This window comes from Mobula hypostoma, chromosome 15 (assembly GCF_963921235.1).
Source record: "Mobula hypostoma chromosome 15, sMobHyp1.1, whole genome shotgun sequence".
NCBI classification, from domain to species: Eukaryota; Metazoa; Chordata; class Chondrichthyes; order Myliobatiformes; family Myliobatidae; genus Mobula; species Mobula hypostoma.
Genome location: NC_086111.1, coordinates 50,282,785 through 50,302,114, shown reverse-complemented (window position 1 = coordinate 50,302,114; position 19,330 = coordinate 50,282,785). Strand labels below are relative to the sequence as shown.

Genomic DNA, 19,330 nt, shown 5'->3' with positions numbered 1-19,330 from the left:
GTCTTGGACCTTCAGGTGGTCCACAGAAGGGGTAATTGATAAGTTTGTGGCCTAAGGTAGAAGGAGATGAATTATACAGCTCTCATTATATGCACATGCAGTTCAACTCTTTGAGTCAAAATGCAGGAAGTTTGAAGCTAATAACTCACTCCTTCTACCTTAGGCCACAAACTTATCAATCACCCCTGCTGTGGGCTACTTCTGCAGGCCTAAGACTCTGACCTCTACAAAGAAGGGATCTGTATGCTCCATGACCACTGGACTAAGTGTGTAAGTGTAGGAAAAATAAATGTGCTAGGTTTTCTAAAATTGACCCCTTCTACCTTAGGCCATGAACTTATCAATAAGCCCTCGTATATAAAATCACAAAGGGCATAGATAGGATGAATGTTATGAATGTTGTCAGTCTTTTTCCCTAGAGCTGGGGAATCAAGACTTAGAGGGCGTAGGTGAGGGGGCACCATTAAAGAGGAACTTGAGGGATGATTTTTTTTTGCACAAAGGGTGGTATCTTCCTCTTCTAATGTCTCTATTTTCCTTTTGAAGGTGGCTGGGGTCCTGTAGGAGTCTATGATCTGCAGCGGTTCTGCACAGCATCATGTTCCCATTCTTGGAGCTCACCAATCGGCCACATTTTTGATCTGTCCGGGTGTCCAGTCAGGCGCCTTTGGAGTGTGGCCTTGCTCAGCCTTGTGGACAGAAATTCTTGCCAGCGTCACCAACTGAAGCACCGTGGGAAGCAGAACATCGGGACAGCAAGAACAGATGTTGGAGGCCTCTGCACTTGGGGTGATCACCATCTCTTTCGTTCTTGATGGTGTGTGAAAGTTTGCTGCCAATTCTCGAGTTGGGGAACTCAAAATAAACAAAAACAATGACTCAGACTGTGATTGTAACATCAAAACAGCAACTATTGTCTCCCCTCTCACCGTGGAAGAAATTATATTTGCCTCTCCCTTGTTAGTGAGAGAGAGAGAATTTGAATTGTTGGAATTAACAGTTAGTTGTGGTTGTACCATGGTCCTTCTTTGGGGGCTTTGCTGTTGCTTGTGTGGTGGGTGGTGGGAACGCTGATGCTTTCTGCTAGAATAAGTGGGGGGGGGAGGGTTGATGCTGCTTGTGCGTGGGAGGGGCAAGAGGCGTTAGAGTTCTTACTATTTTTTCTGTCTTTTGTTCTTTGGGATTTTTCTTCTGTTTCAACATTGTCTGTGGAGTAAGAATTTCAGGTTATATATTGTATACATTTTCTGATATTAAATGGAACCATTGAACCAACTATGTGGAATGAGCTGTCAGGAGAAGTGGTACAAAAGTGGTTAAAAAAAAGAGCAGGTACAATCACAACTTTAAAAGTCAGTTGGACAGATACATGGATTGGAAAGGTTTAGAGAATTATGGGGCAAACACTAGCAATTGGGACTAGCTTGTATGGGTTATTTTTATTTACATGGACTAGTTCAGCCAGAGGGCCTGCTTCCATGCTGCACAACTCTGACTTTATCTATGACTCTAATAGACTTACACATTTACAAGGGGTAGTACGTTTTTCTATTGGTGTATCAACGACCATAAAAGATTGGCTTGTGCTTAGCAGAAATTCTTCACAATAGCCTACAGCAAAAGAAGTTTGGCTTTGACAGTCTGACCTCACACATCATGAAGACCCTAGAGAGGCTGGTCCTGGCTCATCTCCGACCCCTAGTCAGAGCGGTCCTTGATCGCCTGCAGTTTGCCTACCAGAAGCACGTTGGAGTTGACGATGCTGTCATCTACCTGCTGAACAGAGCCTACTCCCATCTGGATAAGCAGTGCAGCATTATGAGGATCATGTTGTTTGACTTCTCAAGTGCCTTCAATAGAGCCCTCATTGCTGGGGGAGAAAACTCCATTCAACACAGGATGGCACTTCCATTGTATCGTAGAGAATGGACTATCTGACTGGCAGACCACAGTTCGTGCAGCTTCAGAGCTGTGTGTCAGACGTGGCTATAAGCAGCACTGGACACCCACAGAAGACTGTATTGGTTCCCTTCCTATTTACCCTGTATACTTCAGACTTTAGATACAACACTGAGTAATGTCATCTGCAGAAATTCTCTGATGACTCAGCACTAATTGGGAGTATAAAGGGAGGACAGGAGGATGTATACAGGGCCCTAGTGGAGGACTTTGTCAAATGGTGCAAACTGAATCATCTGCAGCTCAACATCAGTAAGACAAAAGAAATGGTGATGGACTTTAGGAAGACAAAGCCTGTTACTATTGATGGTAACGACATGGATGTGGTGAGGACCTGCAAGTACCTGTAGGTGCACCTGGATGATAAACTTGAGTGGAGCATCAACACAGAGGCTGTGTACAAGAATGGCCAGACTCACCTCTACTTCCTGAGGAGACTGACGTCCTTTGGAGTATGCAGGCCTCTCTTTCACATGTTCTACCAATCTGTTGTCGCCAATACAATCTTGTATGCAGTGGTATGATGGGGCAAATGACATCAACCGGCTCAATAAACTGATTAGAAAGGCTGGTTCTCTTACAGGAGTCAAACTGGACACACTGAGGCTGTGGTAGAACTAAGGACCCTACATAAAATCCCGGAAATTCTGGACAAAGTTTCTCACCCTCTGCACGCCATCTTGATTGAACAGTGGAACACTTTTAGTAACAGGCTAAGAGAACTGTGCGGCTCCAATGAGCGCTATATGAGGTAATTATTTCCCTTGGCCATTAGGCTCTACAATGAGACAACCTATAGCCAGGGAAGTGATGACGCCTTCCTGCTAGACTGATTGAGATAACTTATTTTTTATTCTTTCTTACTTCTTTTCTATATTTGTATGCCTGCGCACTTGTAATGCTACTATGACACTGTAATTTCCTTTGGAAATAATATCTATTTAGCTATCTATCTTTTAAACTAATGAATCTTGCTTTAACTGTTCTAAGAGATCCTCAAAGCAGTTTTTGAAGCTCCCTTCTAATTCTAGTCCTGACGAAGGGTCTCAGCCCAAAATGTCAACTGTACCTCTTCCTATAGATGCTGCCTGGCCTGATACGTTCCACCAGCATTTTGTGTGTGTTGCTTGAATTTCCAGCATCTGCAGATCTCCTCGTGTTTGTGTTTCTAATTCTATTTGTTTTGCATGCCATAAATCACTAAAAAGACATTGGAGTGTGTGAAACAAGAGAGAGATTTCAAAAGAAGTGAGTAGAGCTAGTTGGAACATTAGGTTGGGGTTTGCATAATTAGTTACTTGGCAAGGTCCGATAAAAAGAAATTAAGTTTAAGCAGAGTGCCCATTGTCAGAGTGGGGAGTTCCTTCCTCCCTTTCTTTCTGTCTTTCTTATTGCACATTCAGAGCAATGGGATGCCAGACAGGATGGTGAAATGTTCCTCTTGTAGGATAGAAACATAGAAATCCTACAACACAGTACAGGCCCTTTGGTCCACAAAGTTGTGTCGAACATGTCCCTACCTTAGAAATTACTAGGCTTACCCACAGCCCTCTATTTTTCTAAGCTCCACGTACCTATCCAAAAGTCTCTTAAAAGACCCTATCGCATGTGGGAAGGCAGGGAGAATTCATGTCCCTGATGACCACACCTGCAAGAAGTACACCCAGCTGCAGCTTCTTACAGACCGTGTTAAGGAATTGGAGCTGAAGCTGAATGAACTCTGGATTATTCAGGAGGGGCTGATCAGTAGGACATGCAGAGAGGCAGTTACACTCAAACTGCAGGACACAGTTAACTGGGTGACAGTTAGAAGGGGCCAGTACCCCTAATGGCCATTCCACTAAACAACAGGTATACTACTTTAGATACTATTGGGAGAGATGCCATAGTAGAGGAAAGACACAGTGGTCAGGTGTCTGGCACTGAGACTGGCTCTGTTGCTCAGAAGAACAGAGGGGAGAAGGGGAGAGCTCCAGTGACAGGGAATTCAATGGTTAGGGGAACAGACAGGAGGTTCTACGGACCATAATGAGATGCCTGGATGGTATCTTGCTTCCCAGGTGCCAAGATCAAAAGCCTTCTTAAGTGGGAGGATGTGCGGCCAGAGGAAGTGGTACAAGTCAATACTAATGACATGGGTAGGAAGGGTGACAAGTTCCTGCAAAGTAAATTCAGGGAATTAGATTTCCCCCGGGATCAATAAAGTATGACTATGACGAGATGCTACATTAAAGGATGGGACCTTCAGGGTGGTGATCCCAAGGTTGCTACCTGCATCATGTGCTCATTAGGCCAGAAATAAGAAGATAATACATTTTAACATATGCTAAGGTGATGGTGCAGAAGGAAGGGCTTCAAATTTTTAGATCATTGGGCTCTCTTCCAGGAAAGGTAGTATGGTTTACACCTGAACTGAAGGGGAACTCATCTACTGAGGCCACATGGTTGGAACTGAGGAATAAGAAAGACCATGATAATATGATTAACAGCATCATCCCTAGATGTGTAGACCAGTCAAATGGATTTATACTATTGCATATACTGAGTCTATAACATTGAATATAGATCACCTAATAGTCAGTGGGATTTAAGGGACCAAATTTGTAGAGAGATTGCAGATTGTTGCAAGAAACCTAAGATTGTGACAGTAGGTAAGTTTAACTCTCAACATATTGATTGGGACTCCCAAACTGTAAAAGGACAGGATGGGAAAGACTTTTTTCAAATATGTTCAGGGACATTTCCTTAATCAATACACGGAGGTCCCAATTGGAGCCAGTGTGATACTAGATCTCCTATTAGGAAATTCAACAGGGTAGGTGACAGAAGTTTGTGTAGGGGAACACTTTGCACCTAGTGATCATAATGCCATTAGTTTCAATATAATTTTGGAGAAGGATGGGTCTGGTCTTCAAGTTGACATTCTAAATTGGAGAAAGGCCAATTTTGTTGAGATCAGAAAGGATCTGGCAAGTGTGAATTGGGACAGGTTGTTTTCTGACAAAGGTGTACCTGGCAAATGGGAGGCCTTCAAAAGTTAAATATTGAGACTATGAAGTTTGAATGTTCCTTTCACAATAAAAAGCAAGGATAACGGGTTTAGGGAAACTTGGTTTTCAAGTGATATTGAGGCTCTGGTTAAGAAGGAGGAGGAGGTACACGGCAGATATGGGTAGGAAGGGCAATGATGTACTTGAAGATTATAAGATATGCAAGAGAACACCCAAGAAGGAAATCAGAATGCCTGAAAAAAAGGAATGAGCTTGTTCTAGCAGAAAAATTCAAGAAGAATCTCAAGGATTTCTACAGATACTTCATATTAAGAACAAAAGGATTATAAAGGACAAAATTGGTCCTCTTGGAAATCAGAGCAGTCATCTATGCATGATGTTGAAAGAGATAGGAGAGATCTTAAATGGATACTTTGCATTGTATTTACTCAGGAGAATGACAGAGTCTATAGAAGTGAGGCAAAGCACAATGAAATCATGGACCGCATACAGATGCTTACTGTCTTGAGGCAAACTAGGGTGGATAAATCCCCAGGTATGACAAAATGTTCCACTGGACCTTGTGTGAGGCTGGTGCAGAAATTGCAGGGGCCCTAGCAGATACAATTATATCTTCCTTAGGAATGGTTGAGGTACCAGAAGATTGGAGGATAACTAATGTTGTTCCATTGTTTAAGAAAGGCTGTAAGAATAAGCCAGGAGATTATAGGCTGGTGAGCCTGACTTTGGTAGTGGATAAGTTATTGGAAGGTATTCTAAGGGAATGGATATACGAGTTTTTGGATAGACAGGGAATGATTAGGGATAGGCAACATGACTTTATGCATGTTAGGTCATGTCTAACCAACCTTATAGTTTTTTGAAGAAGTTACCAGAGAAGTTGATGAAGGTAATGCAGTGGATATTGTCTATATGGACTTCAGCAAGGCCTTAGACAAAGTGCCACATGGGAGGTTGGTCAAGAAGGTTCATTTGCTTGGTAGTCAGGATGAGGAAGTAAATTGGATTAGATTCATGGGAGAAGCCAGAGTATGGTAGTAGCTGGTTGCCTCTCTGACTGAGGCCTGTGACAAGTGGCACGTCGCAGGGATTGGCACTGGATTCACTGTTGTTTCATATCTATAATGTGGTTAACATGATCAGCAAATTTGCGGATGACACCAAAAATGGAGGTGTAGTGGACAGCAAGGAAGACTATCAGAGCTTACAGCAGGATCTGGACCAGCTAGGAAATTGGGTTGAAAAATGGCAGATTGGAGTTAATGTAAACAAATGTGTGGTGTTACGCTTTGGGAGAACAAACCAGAGTAGGACTTACACGGTGAGCAGCAGGGTACTGAGTAGCGTGATAGAACAGAGGGAATCGGGAATACAGGTTCATAATTCCTTGAGAGTGGCGCCACAGGTAGTGAGAGTCATAAGAGGTTACGAAGGCACATCAGCCTTCATAAATCAAAGTACTGAGTACAGAAGTGGGATGTTATGCTGAAATTGTGTATGATGTTGGTGAGGCCTAATTTGGAGTATTGTGTGCAGTTCTGGACACCTACCTACAATAAAGATACTAATAAGATCAAAAAAGTGCAAAGAAAATTTACAAGGATATTGCCAGGACTTGAGGGCCCAAATTATTGGGATGGGTTGAATAGGTTAGGACTTTATTCCATACAATGTGGGGAAAGAGGGTGATTTGATAAAGGGATACAAAATTATGTGGGGTATAGATAAGCTAAATGCAAGCAAGCTCTTTTCACTGAGGTTGGGTGAGACTAGAATAGAAACTGGAACAGGTTAAGGGTGAAAAGTAAACTGTTTAAATGGAATCTGATGGTGAACTTCTTCACTTAGAGGATGGGGAACACTTAGAGAACAGTGTGGAACAAACTGCCGGAGGAAGTGGTGGACTTGGGCTTGATTTAAGAGAAATTTGGATAGGTACATTGAAGGGAGGGGTATAGACAGCTATGGACTGGGTGTAGATTGATGGGACTAGGCAGATTAATAGTTCTACATGGACTAGATGGGCCAAAGGGCCTGTTTCTATGCTGTAGTGTCCTATTTCTCTATTTATTGGATGGTTTCTTGCAGTACATTGGCTTAGGAGCTGAATACTTCATATGATCTAATTAAGATTAAAAAGTGATGGAAATAAAAATTGTTTTATGACCGGAAATGAAATTAATGGAATGTTAAGACTTAATCAGATTTTGTACGATACATTTGTAACTTAACGTTGCTAATAAATAAAACACAGCAGGTACTCAGTACAGAAGTGTCTGTTTGGAAATAACAGCAGATCAGGATCACCTCATGAGCCTGACTTTGATGTTTTCCCTGAAAGTTAACTTTTTAGTGTTTCCAATGCAACTATGCTACCATATCTTATATATTGCCTCTTATTTTTACTTGGGGAAATAACCTGAAAGTGAAAAAAAAACTAATTTGCTCCTGTGGAGGCCATTGTCATCCACAATAAGATTACTTAAATCTTTTATCTTTAATAGTAAATGGTGGAATCGTGTGCTGTTGTCTGCCCAATTTAAAAGCAAGAAATAAATTTGCTGTCATTGTAGGACCCTGAAGATTCCATAATGGGCAAATGCAGAGTAACATGGTGTAATTTCCCAATCAGTGTTCCAATAGCACCAAAGTTCAAAGAAAATTAATTATTGAAGTATGAATATCTTACCATACAGAAATCTGAGATGCATATTCTTACAGGTAAGAAATACAATAGAATTTTACAAAAATCTATGCATAAACAAAACAGAGGCAAACAACCAATGTGAAAAAAAGACAATCTGCACAAATAAAAATAATACTGAGAACATAAGCTGTAAAGAATCCTTGAAAGTGAGTCTGTGGGTTGTAGAATCAGTTCAGAGTTGTGGTGAATGAAGTTATCCATACTGGCTCAGGAACTTGATGGTTGTAGTGTAATAATTATCCCTGAACCTTGTGGTGTAAGACTTAAGGCTTCTATACCTCCAGTCTGATGGCAGTAGTGAGAAGAGGGAATGGCCTGAATGGTGGGGACCTTCGATGATGAATGCTTGTGGCAGCACACATGTACATGTACTTAAGGTGGGGAGGGCTTTGACTGTGATGGATTGGGCTACATCTACCATTTTCTGTAGGCTTTTCCATTCCAGGGTATTTGTATTTCCAATGCATAGAAAAAATGGCATCATCCCTTGTTCTCCTGATGCAGAAATTGTAAAGCAGTTGACTAATGAATGACTTAAATGTTTCAACTTGTTTATATCAACGGTGCTGAGCTTGAGAAGATTAATTCCTAGGAGTGAAGATGACCAGTAGTCTGTCCTGGTCCAGTCACCTTGATGTCACAGCCAGAAACGCTCAGCAATGCCTCTGCTTCCTCAAGAGTCTAAAGAAATCTTGCAAGTCCTTGTCAACCTTTACCAGATTTTAACAATGCCCAATAGAAAGCATTCTATCCGGATACATAACGGTTTGGCATATGACCACAAGAAACTACAGAGAATTGTGTACATAGCTCAGCACATCGTGGAAACCAGACTTCTCTCCAAAGACTTTCTCTATATTTCACACTGCCTCAATAAGGCAGCTAACATAATCAAAGACCCCTCTCACCACGGACAGTCTTGCTTCTCCATCTTCCATCGGGCAGAAGATACAAAAGCCTGAAAGCAAATGCTACCAGGGTCAAAGACAGCTTCTATCCCACTGTTACATGACTATTAAATGGTTCCTGAATATGAAAAGATGGATTCTTGACCTCACAATTTAACTCGTTATGATCTTTCTTCTTATTCTCTACATGCACTGCACATTCTCTGTAGCTGTTAAGATTCATTCTGCATTCTGTTATTGCTTTACGTTGTTCAACCTCAATGTACTGTGCAATAAATTGATCTGTATGAACAGTATGCAACACAGGTTTTTCACTGTATCTCAGTACATGTGACAATAATAAACCAATTCCAATTCTAATTCCCAGTTTTTAAAACAATTATTGGCTTCTCATCTTTAGTCTGCACCCAATCTCTGCAACTGAAAAGATCTAGTTGCTTGACCTGATACAATGACTTGCCTTCTCTCTCCAATCATGCTGCTTGATCTTTTTAACATTTTTATTAAAATATTGTAGACAGTGGATGCAAGTCTGGTAAGGTGGGATTTTCATCATAAAAATGATGAATTAAATTTGTGGAAGTTTGACAGGGTGTTCAATGATAAACCAAACCTCCTTAATATCTTAAGAAAGTAAAGATGTTGGTGTGCTTTGCTTGTGATTGCATCTATATGTTGAGCTCAGGATGGGTCATGTTAAAGCTGCTAACTCTCTCGACTGCCGATCCCCCATTGTAGACTAGTGGTGACTGTGATGCTGCTGTAAATAAGTTTATCATTTTACCTGTTGTGATGAGAATACACATAAATTAAGATGTTTGCTGGCCTGGGCTTGCACCAGTGGCATCAGCAGTGGTCTGCCACCTGTCCTCAGGGGAGGGAGAGATAAGGCACACAATGAAGCAGCATTTGGAGGTGTTAATGAAGGAGCCATCAGTCTGGGTATTGTCAAGATCGGCTCCCCCTTTGAACCCTGAACTGTTTGAAGTGATGGACAGGCGATCTGGAGATGTGTAATGAAGGGACGGGAGAGAGAGCTGTCTAGAGCGGCTCCCCCTTTGAACCCTGAACTGTTTGAAGTGATGGACAGGCAATACCCCAGCAGGGGGATAAAAAGGGACAGGTTCGCTAAGGCAGGGTACACACGACACCCCAAGGTAACAAGACCCTGGAAGCGGTGCGCCTCTCACAAGTCGGTGGGAAGCTCTTGGACGGCTGATCGCGGGATCAGCCTTAGACGCACAGGGTGGAAAGGTACGATCAGCGGGAACCCGGTGTGTGTCAGCCCTTGCTTGGGTGCCGTGTTCACTGCAGAGGATCGACCGCATCTGGAGGAGGGGTCACAGTCGGTGACCCCAGGTGACATCACAAAGGACTCGCCCGAAAGCTGCTTGTGAGCAATATCACAGGTCTGTGAGTGGAAGCCGTTTTTGAATGATCAGTCGTTCTCGTTCTCTCTCTCCCTCCCCCCCACGTTGTCCATCGCCATGGCAATGATTACTGCGAACTGAACTAAATTGAACTGGACTTTGTGTCACTTTGAAATTGGTCATTTACCCCTAGACAACGATAGAGCTTGATTGATCCTGTTATCTTAATTCTGTGCACATGTGTGTTTATCAATGCTGAACTGTTGCATTTATTATCCTTTCGATTACTGTGTTGTTTGTTTCTTTAATAAATCTTTCTTAGTTCCAGTAATCCAGACTCCAACTGAGTGATCCATTTCTGCTGGTTTGGCAACCCAGTTACGGGGTACGTAACACTGTCCATATATGTACTGCTGCATATGACAATAAACTCAACTATGAAACTTTGAAATTTTAAACAAAGAAAAACGTTGTCATGCACTGCATTAATCTGCCTTCATATTCCTAGAATTTCTCCAAGGTTAATTAAGTTTTTGAAGTATGCAATTTGCTAGCATCAGAATCAGAAATTAGATAAGTTGCCAGATAATTTGTTTTTGTCATGTTAGTTGTCAAAATAAAATGACTAATAGACTGGCAAAACAATCCTTCTCTTTCCCAAACAGAGTCAGAAACAGGTTTAATATCAATAGCACACGTCATGTTGTTCTGCACCAGCAGTATATTGCAATTCCAAATAATAAAAAACTGTAAATTACAATAAGAAATATATATATACAAATTAAATAAGCAGTGCAAAAAGAGAGTGAAAAATAAAAAAAAAAGAGATGGTGTACATGATTTCTTTGTCCATTCAGAAATTTGATGGCAGAGGGGAAGAGGCTGTTCCTAAAATATTGAGCATGTGTCTTCAGGCTCCTGTACCTCCTCCTTGATGGCAGCAATGAGAAGAGGGTGATGGAGATCCTTAATGAAGGATGCTGCTTTTTCGAGGCAACACCCTTTGAAGGTATCCATGATGTTGGACAGGATAGAGCCCATGATGGAGCTGACTGAGTATGCAACTTTCTGCAGCTTTTTCTGGATCCTGTATAGTGGCCTCTCCATACCAGATGGTAATACAACCAGTTAAAATGCTCTCCATGTAGAAATTTGTAAGAATCTTTGGTGACATACCAAGTTTCCTCAAACTCCTAATGAAACAGCCACTGTCATACCATCTTCATAACTGCATTAGATGTTCAGCCCTAGGTAGACCTTCAGAGATTTTGACACAAGGAACTTGAAACAGTTCACCCTTTCTATTGCTGATCTCTCGATGAGGACTGGTGTGTATACCCTCATCTTCCCCTTCCTGAAGTCCTCAGTCAATTCCTTGTTCTTACTAACAATGAGTGCAAGGTTGTTGTTGTGACACCACTCAACCAGCAGATCTATCTCACTCCTGTATGCCTCCTTGTCACCATCTGAAATTCTGCCTGCAATATTTGTGTCATTGACAAGTTTATAGATGGTGTTTGAACTGTGTCTAGCCACACAATCATGGATGTAGAGAGGGGTGAGCAGTGGGGTAAGCATGCATCCTTGAGATGCACTAGTGTTGATTGTCAGTGAATTGGAGATGTTATTTCTTATCCACACTGACTGTGAGGAAGTCAAGGATCCAGCTGCAGAGGGAGGTACAAAGGCCCAGATTTTAGAACTTGTTGATTAGTACAGAGGGCATGATGGTGTTGAATACTGCGCTGCAATCAATAAACAGCAGTCTGATGTGGATATTGATACAAACAGAGTCCTGAGATTGCTTACACTCACTAAGGCAACATACAATTTTGCATCTCCTCTGAAAGCTGACATATTAGAAAGCGCATTCCTTAGTACAGTACTAGCCAAGACCAGGAGCGGTGAATCTCTTTGAGAGTGCGTCCCCATATTGGCAATACTGTTCTAAAAATTCACTCATGTCATGATAATTTGAGCAGATTATCACTGATTACTTTAAATTTACTTACATCTTTAGATGCTGTTGTGCCAACTCGTTTGCTGATAGCTGGAGGTGGTCCAAGCACTTTTGATCCAAATGCAATGTGTGATATATCTTGGTTCCTAACACTACGTGCGCTGACTGTTCCACGACTGGAATGCTGGTCTGAATTAAAACAGAAGAATGTTCCTCAGAAGTTATGAATATTCTCCCTCCTCTTACAAGCTACCATTTAAATGTTCAGCAAAATAATTAAAAATGGAAAGCAAAAGCAACAAGACAATTTAAATTTATGCCATTGTTACAAATGGCAGAATTAAATATAAATAGTTTCCAAAATCAGGAAGAATAAGAGATCAAATCAAAGACTGTGCAAAGGCAATGTCTAAAAAATTACTTCTGTCAAGTAAAGGTAAGTGAAGGCATGAGCAATATGCCCTCCTGAGACAGAGACAGTAAGTCAAATTAATTATTTTGATATAATCAAAGTAGAAATATTAAGCAGACTAATAAAGCTCAGAACAAATAAATCTCAAGGGTTTTGTAAACTTGACTCAAAGAGTCAGAGCTTATTCAGAAGTTTTCTGGGAAATATTTCAGAAATAGTGGTAGTTCAAAGAACAATGAAATAGCTTAATGAAACAAGCGTTTTAAAAATAGTGATTAAAAAAGAGACAACTTCAAACCCATGAACCTTACTTTATTTCTTCAAAATAATGGAACTGTTTGAAAAGCATGATAATGTACCTGAAAGTGGTAACACATGCAGGCTGACCAACACAATCCTCGCTGATTTGATTTGACACAAACATATTTCATTGCATGTTTTGATGTACATGTGACAATTAAAGCTAATCTTTTATCTGAACAATCCAATAATCAGTGAAGCTTTGAAATAGTCTATCTTACCCTACCAATACCTTTGTATTTTTTTAAAGCCATTCCAAATGAACACCGAAAAATATTTCTGGCACAGCATAAACCCTGTGTGCAGTAGCAGAGTGGCAGACTTTGGTGACTAAAGGGAGTTTTAATTTAATATTCAAAAACTCTTTGCTTAACATATTTACATAAAACATTACTTTCCCAGCTAATTGGGTACCAGCTAGAACTCACTAAATTAAGTAGGTGACTCAGTACTGCTGCCTTTGAGCACAAATCATGGCCTAAGACTATCAATTGCAGAGGTGTAGAGCCTATGCAGAGTGAGATGTGGATGATTAAAATATTTTGAGACTGGTATGATATACTGTAGAAGCATGTGGGAGTTGAAATTGTGACTATATGTCCACCAAGCATATTAACTTGAGGATCTTCAGCTCAGAGTTGATGACCTGACATCTGATATTCAGACATAGATTTATTAAAGAAGGAGCAGGGTTACCTGGATAGATCTGTAAAGGAGGACAATTAAGAGGGAAAACCTGGAGACAGTCTACAGCCCTCGATACCTATGGTGTGTTCGTAACATCATTAAAGACCCATCCCATACCTGCCATCTTAGCCAAGACAGCAAAACTGAAAAACAGTTTCTTCCTGAGTCAAGTTAAGAAGCCAAGTTTATTGTCTTTGAATGATATACATGTATATAATGTATATAACCATATAATGTATATAGAAACAAGACATAATTTATTCAAACCAGGGTATAAAGCACAGTATTACATATAACATTTTCATTGACTACAGCTCTGTCTTTAATACCACCATTCCAAATAAACTGATTGCTAAGCTCCGGAAACTGGGCATTAGCACTCAGATCTGCAGCTGGATCTTCAACTTCCTCACAGACAGGACCCAGGCTGTAAAAATAGGGGACAAGCTCTCCTCTACAGTCACTCTGTGCACCGGTGCCCCACAAGGCTGTGTACTCAGCCCCCTGCTGTACTCACTGTACACCTATGATTGTGTAGCCAAGTTTCCATCAAACTCAATATATAAGTTTGCTGATGACACAACAATTGTAGGCCGTATCTCGGGTAATGGTGAGTTTGAGTACAGAGAGGAAATTAAGAACCTGGTGGTATGGTGCGAAGACAATAACCTATCCCTCAACATCAGCAAGACGAAAGAATTGGTTGTTGACTTCAGAAGGAGTAGTGGACCACACGACCCAATTTACATCGGTGGTGCGCAAGTGGAACAGGTCAAAAGTTCCTCGGGGTCAATATCACAAATGACCTGACTTGGTCCAACCAAGCAGAATTCACTGCCAAGAAGGCCCATCAGCACCATTACTTCCTGAGAAAACTAAAGAAATTTGGCCTGTCCCCTAAAACCCTCACTAATTTTTATAGATGCACCGTAGAAAGCATTCTTCCAGGGTGCATCACAACCTGGTATGGAAGTTGTTCTGTCCAAAGCCGAAAGAAGCTGCAGAAGATTGTGAACATGGCGCAGCACATCACACAAACCAATCTTGCGTCCGTGGACTCACTTTACACCGCATGCTGTCGGAGCAGTGCTGCCAGGATAATCAAGGACACCACCTACCCAGCCAACACACTTTTTGTCCCTCTTCCCTCCAGGAGAAGGTTCAGGAGCTTAAAGACTCATATGGCCAAATTTGGGAACAGCTTCTTTCCAACTGTGATAAGACTGCTGAACGGATCCTGACCCAGATCTGAGCCGTACCCTTCAAATATCCGGACCTGCCTCTCAGTTTTTTTGCACTACCTTACTTTCCATTTTTCTATTTTCTATTTACGATTTATAAACTAAATTTTTAATATTTACTAATTTTTACTATTTTTAATATTTAATATTTGTAATCCAGGGAGTGGGAAGCACAGAATTAAATATTGCTGTGATGATTGTACATTCTAGTATCAATTGTTTGGCGACAATAAAGTATAAAGTATAAAGTATAACACACATAACACATGAAGGTACAGATAAAATCTACAGATGAGTCACACATAGATAACCAACTAAAGTGTATTAATATTAAATTTTGTAAGGTACATAACAGATTAACCATTGGAACTTTGAATACAATGCAGCAGGGAGTTCAGAAGCCTAATGGTCTGGAGGAAGGAATGGTTTCTCATCCTGAAAGTCAAAGAGGGTGCTGGATGGATTGGTGGGATCCTTGATAGCACTAAGTGCCCTGTGTATGCACTGGTCCTGATAAATGTCCCTGATGGATGGTAGAGAGACCCCTATGATCCTCTCAACTGTTCTCACAGACCTTTGTAGGACTTCCAGCCCAATGCTTTGCTGCTCTAACACCAGATGGAGATGCAACTTGTCAGGATGCTCTCAATGATTCTCCTGTAAAATTCAGTTAAGACGGCGCGGGGGGGGGGTAGGGGGGAATCAGAGCCTTGCTTGCCTCAATCTTCTCAGGAAATGGAGGCGCTGCTGTGCCTTCTTGTTCAGGGAGTTGATACTAAGGGACCAAGTGAAGTCATCTGTCATATGAACTCTCAGAATCTTGGTGTACTTAACTCTCTCTAAGGAGGAGCCATGTATTTGCAGAGCGGGATGTTTCGTTTGGACCTTCCTGAAGTCCACAATGATTTCCTTTGTCTTCTCCATGTTCAGGCTTAGGCTGTTCTTCTCACACCAATCTACCAGCCCCTCCAATTTCTCTCTATACTCCAACTCGACATCATTCTTATTAAGCGCAACCACTGTTGTGGCATCCGCACACTTGATGGCACAGTTTGAACTGGATCCTGCGACACAGTTGTGCGTCAGCAGTGTGAACTGTAGTGGGCTGACCACACAGCCTTGGGGGCACCAGTGCTCAGTGTAATAGGACTAGAGACATCGCTGCCCACACAGACTGACAGTGGGCTTACTGTTAAGAAGTCCAGTATCCAATTGCAGAGTAAGGTGTTGATACCCAGCGAGGTTTTTGGGGTATGATGGTGTTGAATGCTGAACAACAGTCTAGCTTATGAGACCCCACTTTCCAGCTGGGACAGAACAGAGTGGAGGGTTGAGGCTATTGCGCTGTCAGTGGATTGATTTGAGTGATAAGCAAACTGGTAAGGATCCAATGTAGCCAGGAGAAAGGGTTTAATGTGCTCTATGACTAGCGCTCAAAGCATTTTATATAGTTGATGTTAATGTCACCAGATGCTAGTCATTTAGGCAGGTTACATATATGTCCCCATATACAACCCTGAGAGTCATTTTCTTGTGGGTATAATCAATAAATCCATAATAGAATAATAACCATAATAGAATTAATGGAAGACTGCACCAACTTGGGCCACCAAATGAGGCTAGACAGTTTGGCAACACACACAAAATGCTGGAGGAACTCAACAGGCCAGGCAGCATCTATGGTAAAAAAGTACAGTCGACGTTTCGGACCAAAACCTTTCAGCATGACTGGAGAATAAAAGCTAAGGAGTAGATTTAAAAGGTGGGGGGAGGGGAGAGAGAACCACCAGGTGATAGGTGAAACCTGGAGTCGAGGGATGAAGTAAAGAAGTGGGAAATTGATTGGTGAGATGAGGTGAGAGAGGGAAAAGGGGTTGGGAAATAGAGAAGGAGGGGGTCATTACCGGAACTTTGAGAACTCAATGTTCATACCATCAGGTTGAAGGCTACCCAAATGGAATATGTGTTGTTCCTCCAACCTAAGTGTGGCCTCATCACAACAGTGGAGGAGGCCATGGATGGACGTATCGGAATGGGAATGGGAAGTGGAGTTAAAATGTGTGGCCACTGGGAGATCCTGCTTGTTCTGATGGGCAGACGGAGTGTGGATGCTCGCCGAAGCAGTCTCCCAATCTACGTTGGGTCTCACCAATGTATAGGAGGCCACACTGGGAGCACCAAATAACCCCAAAAGCCACATAGGTGAAGTGTCACCTCGCCTGGAAGGACTGTTTAGTGCCCTGCACGGTAGTGAAGGAGGAGGTGTAGGGCCAGGTGTAGCACTTGTTCTGTTTGCAAAGGTAAGTGCCAGAAGGGAGATCAGTGGGGAGGGACGAATGGATAGTGGAGTCGCCTAGCGAGTGATCCCTGTGGAAAGCAGAAAGTGGGGGAGAGGGAAGGATGTGCTTGGTGGTGGAGTTCTGTGGAGGTGTTGGACGTTTCGGAGAATTATGTGCTGGACATGGAGGCTGTGGGGTAGTAGATGTTATAAAAATGTTCAGTTTGGGTCTCCTGTCCATTCTCCGCAATAGTAGAAAGGTGAAGAGGGCATGTCCAGGATGGTGAGAGTCTTCATTGATAGATGCCATATTCTTGAGGCATCACCTTTAGAAGATGTCCTCAGTGGTGGGGAAGGTGTCCCTGTGATAGCTGTGGATGGATCTAAGATCCTCTGTAGCTTCTTACAATCCCATGCATTGGAGCCTTGAGCCTGCTCTGTCATTGCATCATGGCTGATATCCCTCTCAACCCCATTCTTCTGCCTTCTCTCCATAACCTTTGACACCCTTACTAATCATGAAACTATTAAACTCCAATTTAAGTATACTTTACCTTAACAGATGTTTGTGGCAATGAATTCCACAGATTCACCTCTCTCACTACAGAAATACCTCCTTATCTCTGGGACATCTTTCTATTCTGAGGCTATGATCCTTGGTCCTAGATTCTCCTACTATTGGAAACATCCTCTCCACATCCACTTTATCTAGTAGGCCTTTCAATGTTTGACAGGTTTCAATGAGATCCCTCTCATTCTTCTAAATTCCAGTCAGTACAGGGCCAGAGCCATCAAAAGCTGCTCATAGGTTAACACTTTCATGGGATCATTCCCATGAGCCTCTCCTGGGCCCTTTCCAATGCCAGCACATCCTTTCTTAGATAAGGTGCCCAAAACTGCTCATAATGCTCCAAGTGTGGTCTGACCAATGCCTTACAAAGCATTGCATCCTTGTTCTAAGATTCTAGCCCGCTCAAACTGAACGCTAACATTGCATTTGCCTTCCTTACTACCAACTCAACCTAAAAGAAACCCTTCGGGGAATCCTGCAAGTAAACTCCCAAGTCTGTTTGCACCTCTCATTTCTGAATTTGCTCCATATTTAGAAAGTAGTCTTCGTTCCTTCGGCCAAAATGCTTGACCATACATATCTCTACACTGTACTTCATCTGCCACTTCTTTTCTTATTCTCCTAATCTGCACAAGTCCTTCAGTAGACTATCTGCTTTTTCAACACTATTCTGCCCCTCCTCCTATCTTTGTATTGTCTACAAACATGGCCGTCAATTCCATCATCCAAATTATTGGCATATAATGTGTAAAGAAGACGACCAAACACCAACCCTTGTGGAACACCACTAGTCATCAACTACCAAACAGAAAAGGGCAGCTTTATTCCCACTCTTCGCTTCCTGCCAGTCAGACAATCTTCTAAACATCTTAATATCTTTCCTGTAATACTGTGTGTTCTTATCTTGTTTAGAAGCCGTACATGCAGCACCTTCTCAGAGGCTTTTTGAAAATCCAAACAAACAACACCCACTAACTCACCTTTGTTTATCCTGATTGTTATTTCCTCAAACAATTTCCACTTAAGGAAATCATGCTGACTTCACCCTATTTTATCAAGCGCCTCTAAGTACCCTGAAACTTCAACCTTAATTATGAACGCCAACATCTTCTCAGTCACTAAAGTCAGGCTAACCGGCCTATAATTTTCTGTCGTTAGCCTCCCTCTCTTCTTAAAGAGTGGTGTTACATTTGCAACTTTCCAGTCCTCTGGAATCATTCCAGAATCTAGTAATTCTTGAAGGATTACTACTGTTGCCTTTACTCACCAGTTATGCCACATCAGGTAGTGATGCAACCAATTCATATGCTCTCCATTGGACGTTATATCTGTAGAAATTTGATGAAGTCTTTAGTGACATACTAAATCTCCTCAAAGTTCTGATGGAAAAGAGCCACAGATACGACTTCTTTGTGATTGCAGCAACATACGGCTCAGATGATCCTCTGAACTTGAAGCTACTCACCCTTCCAACACTAACTCTACAATAAGGACTGGAATGTGTTCTCCCGACTTCCTCTTTTCTGAAGTCCACAATCAATTGCTTGGGCTTGCTGACACTAGTGCAAGATTTTTGTTGCAGCATTACTCAATTAGTTGATCTATTTCACTCCTGTATGGCTCTTCATTGTCATTTGAGATTCTGCCAACAAGAGTCATATCATTGGCGAATCCATTCTGATTCAAATGCGTAAGTCTGAAGAGGGCTTGGCAGGGTTGGTGTTAAGATGTTTTCATCTAGTGGAATAGCCACAAACAAGGGAACACAGTTACAAATTAAATGGTCATTGAAAACTGAAGTGGGGAGAAACTTCCTCTCAGAGGGTAGTGCATCTCTGGAATTCTCTGCCCCTGAAAGTGGTGGAAACCAGATCATTAGATATATTTAAGGTGAAGACAGACACATACGAGTATTTGAAAGACTGA

General features: G+C 41.9%; 1 protein-coding gene across 9 annotated transcripts in view; it reads right to left on the bottom strand.

The window, feature by feature from the left end:
- Window positions 1-19,330, bottom strand: part of cfap20dc (CFAP20 domain containing) — a 488,877-nt gene that overhangs the window by 206,997 nt on the left and 262,550 nt on the right. For all 9 annotated transcript variants that reach the window (XR_010020441.1, XR_010020442.1, XM_063067989.1 and 6 more), the window contains one exon: window positions 11,968-12,104. Coding sequence is in view for 7 of the 9 variants with exons in the window: in XM_063067989.1 (XP_062924059.1) it covers window positions 11,968-12,104 (137 nt within the window). In the remaining 2 variants the exon portion in view is untranslated. The remainder of the gene's footprint in view (window positions 1-11,967; window positions 12,105-19,330) is intronic.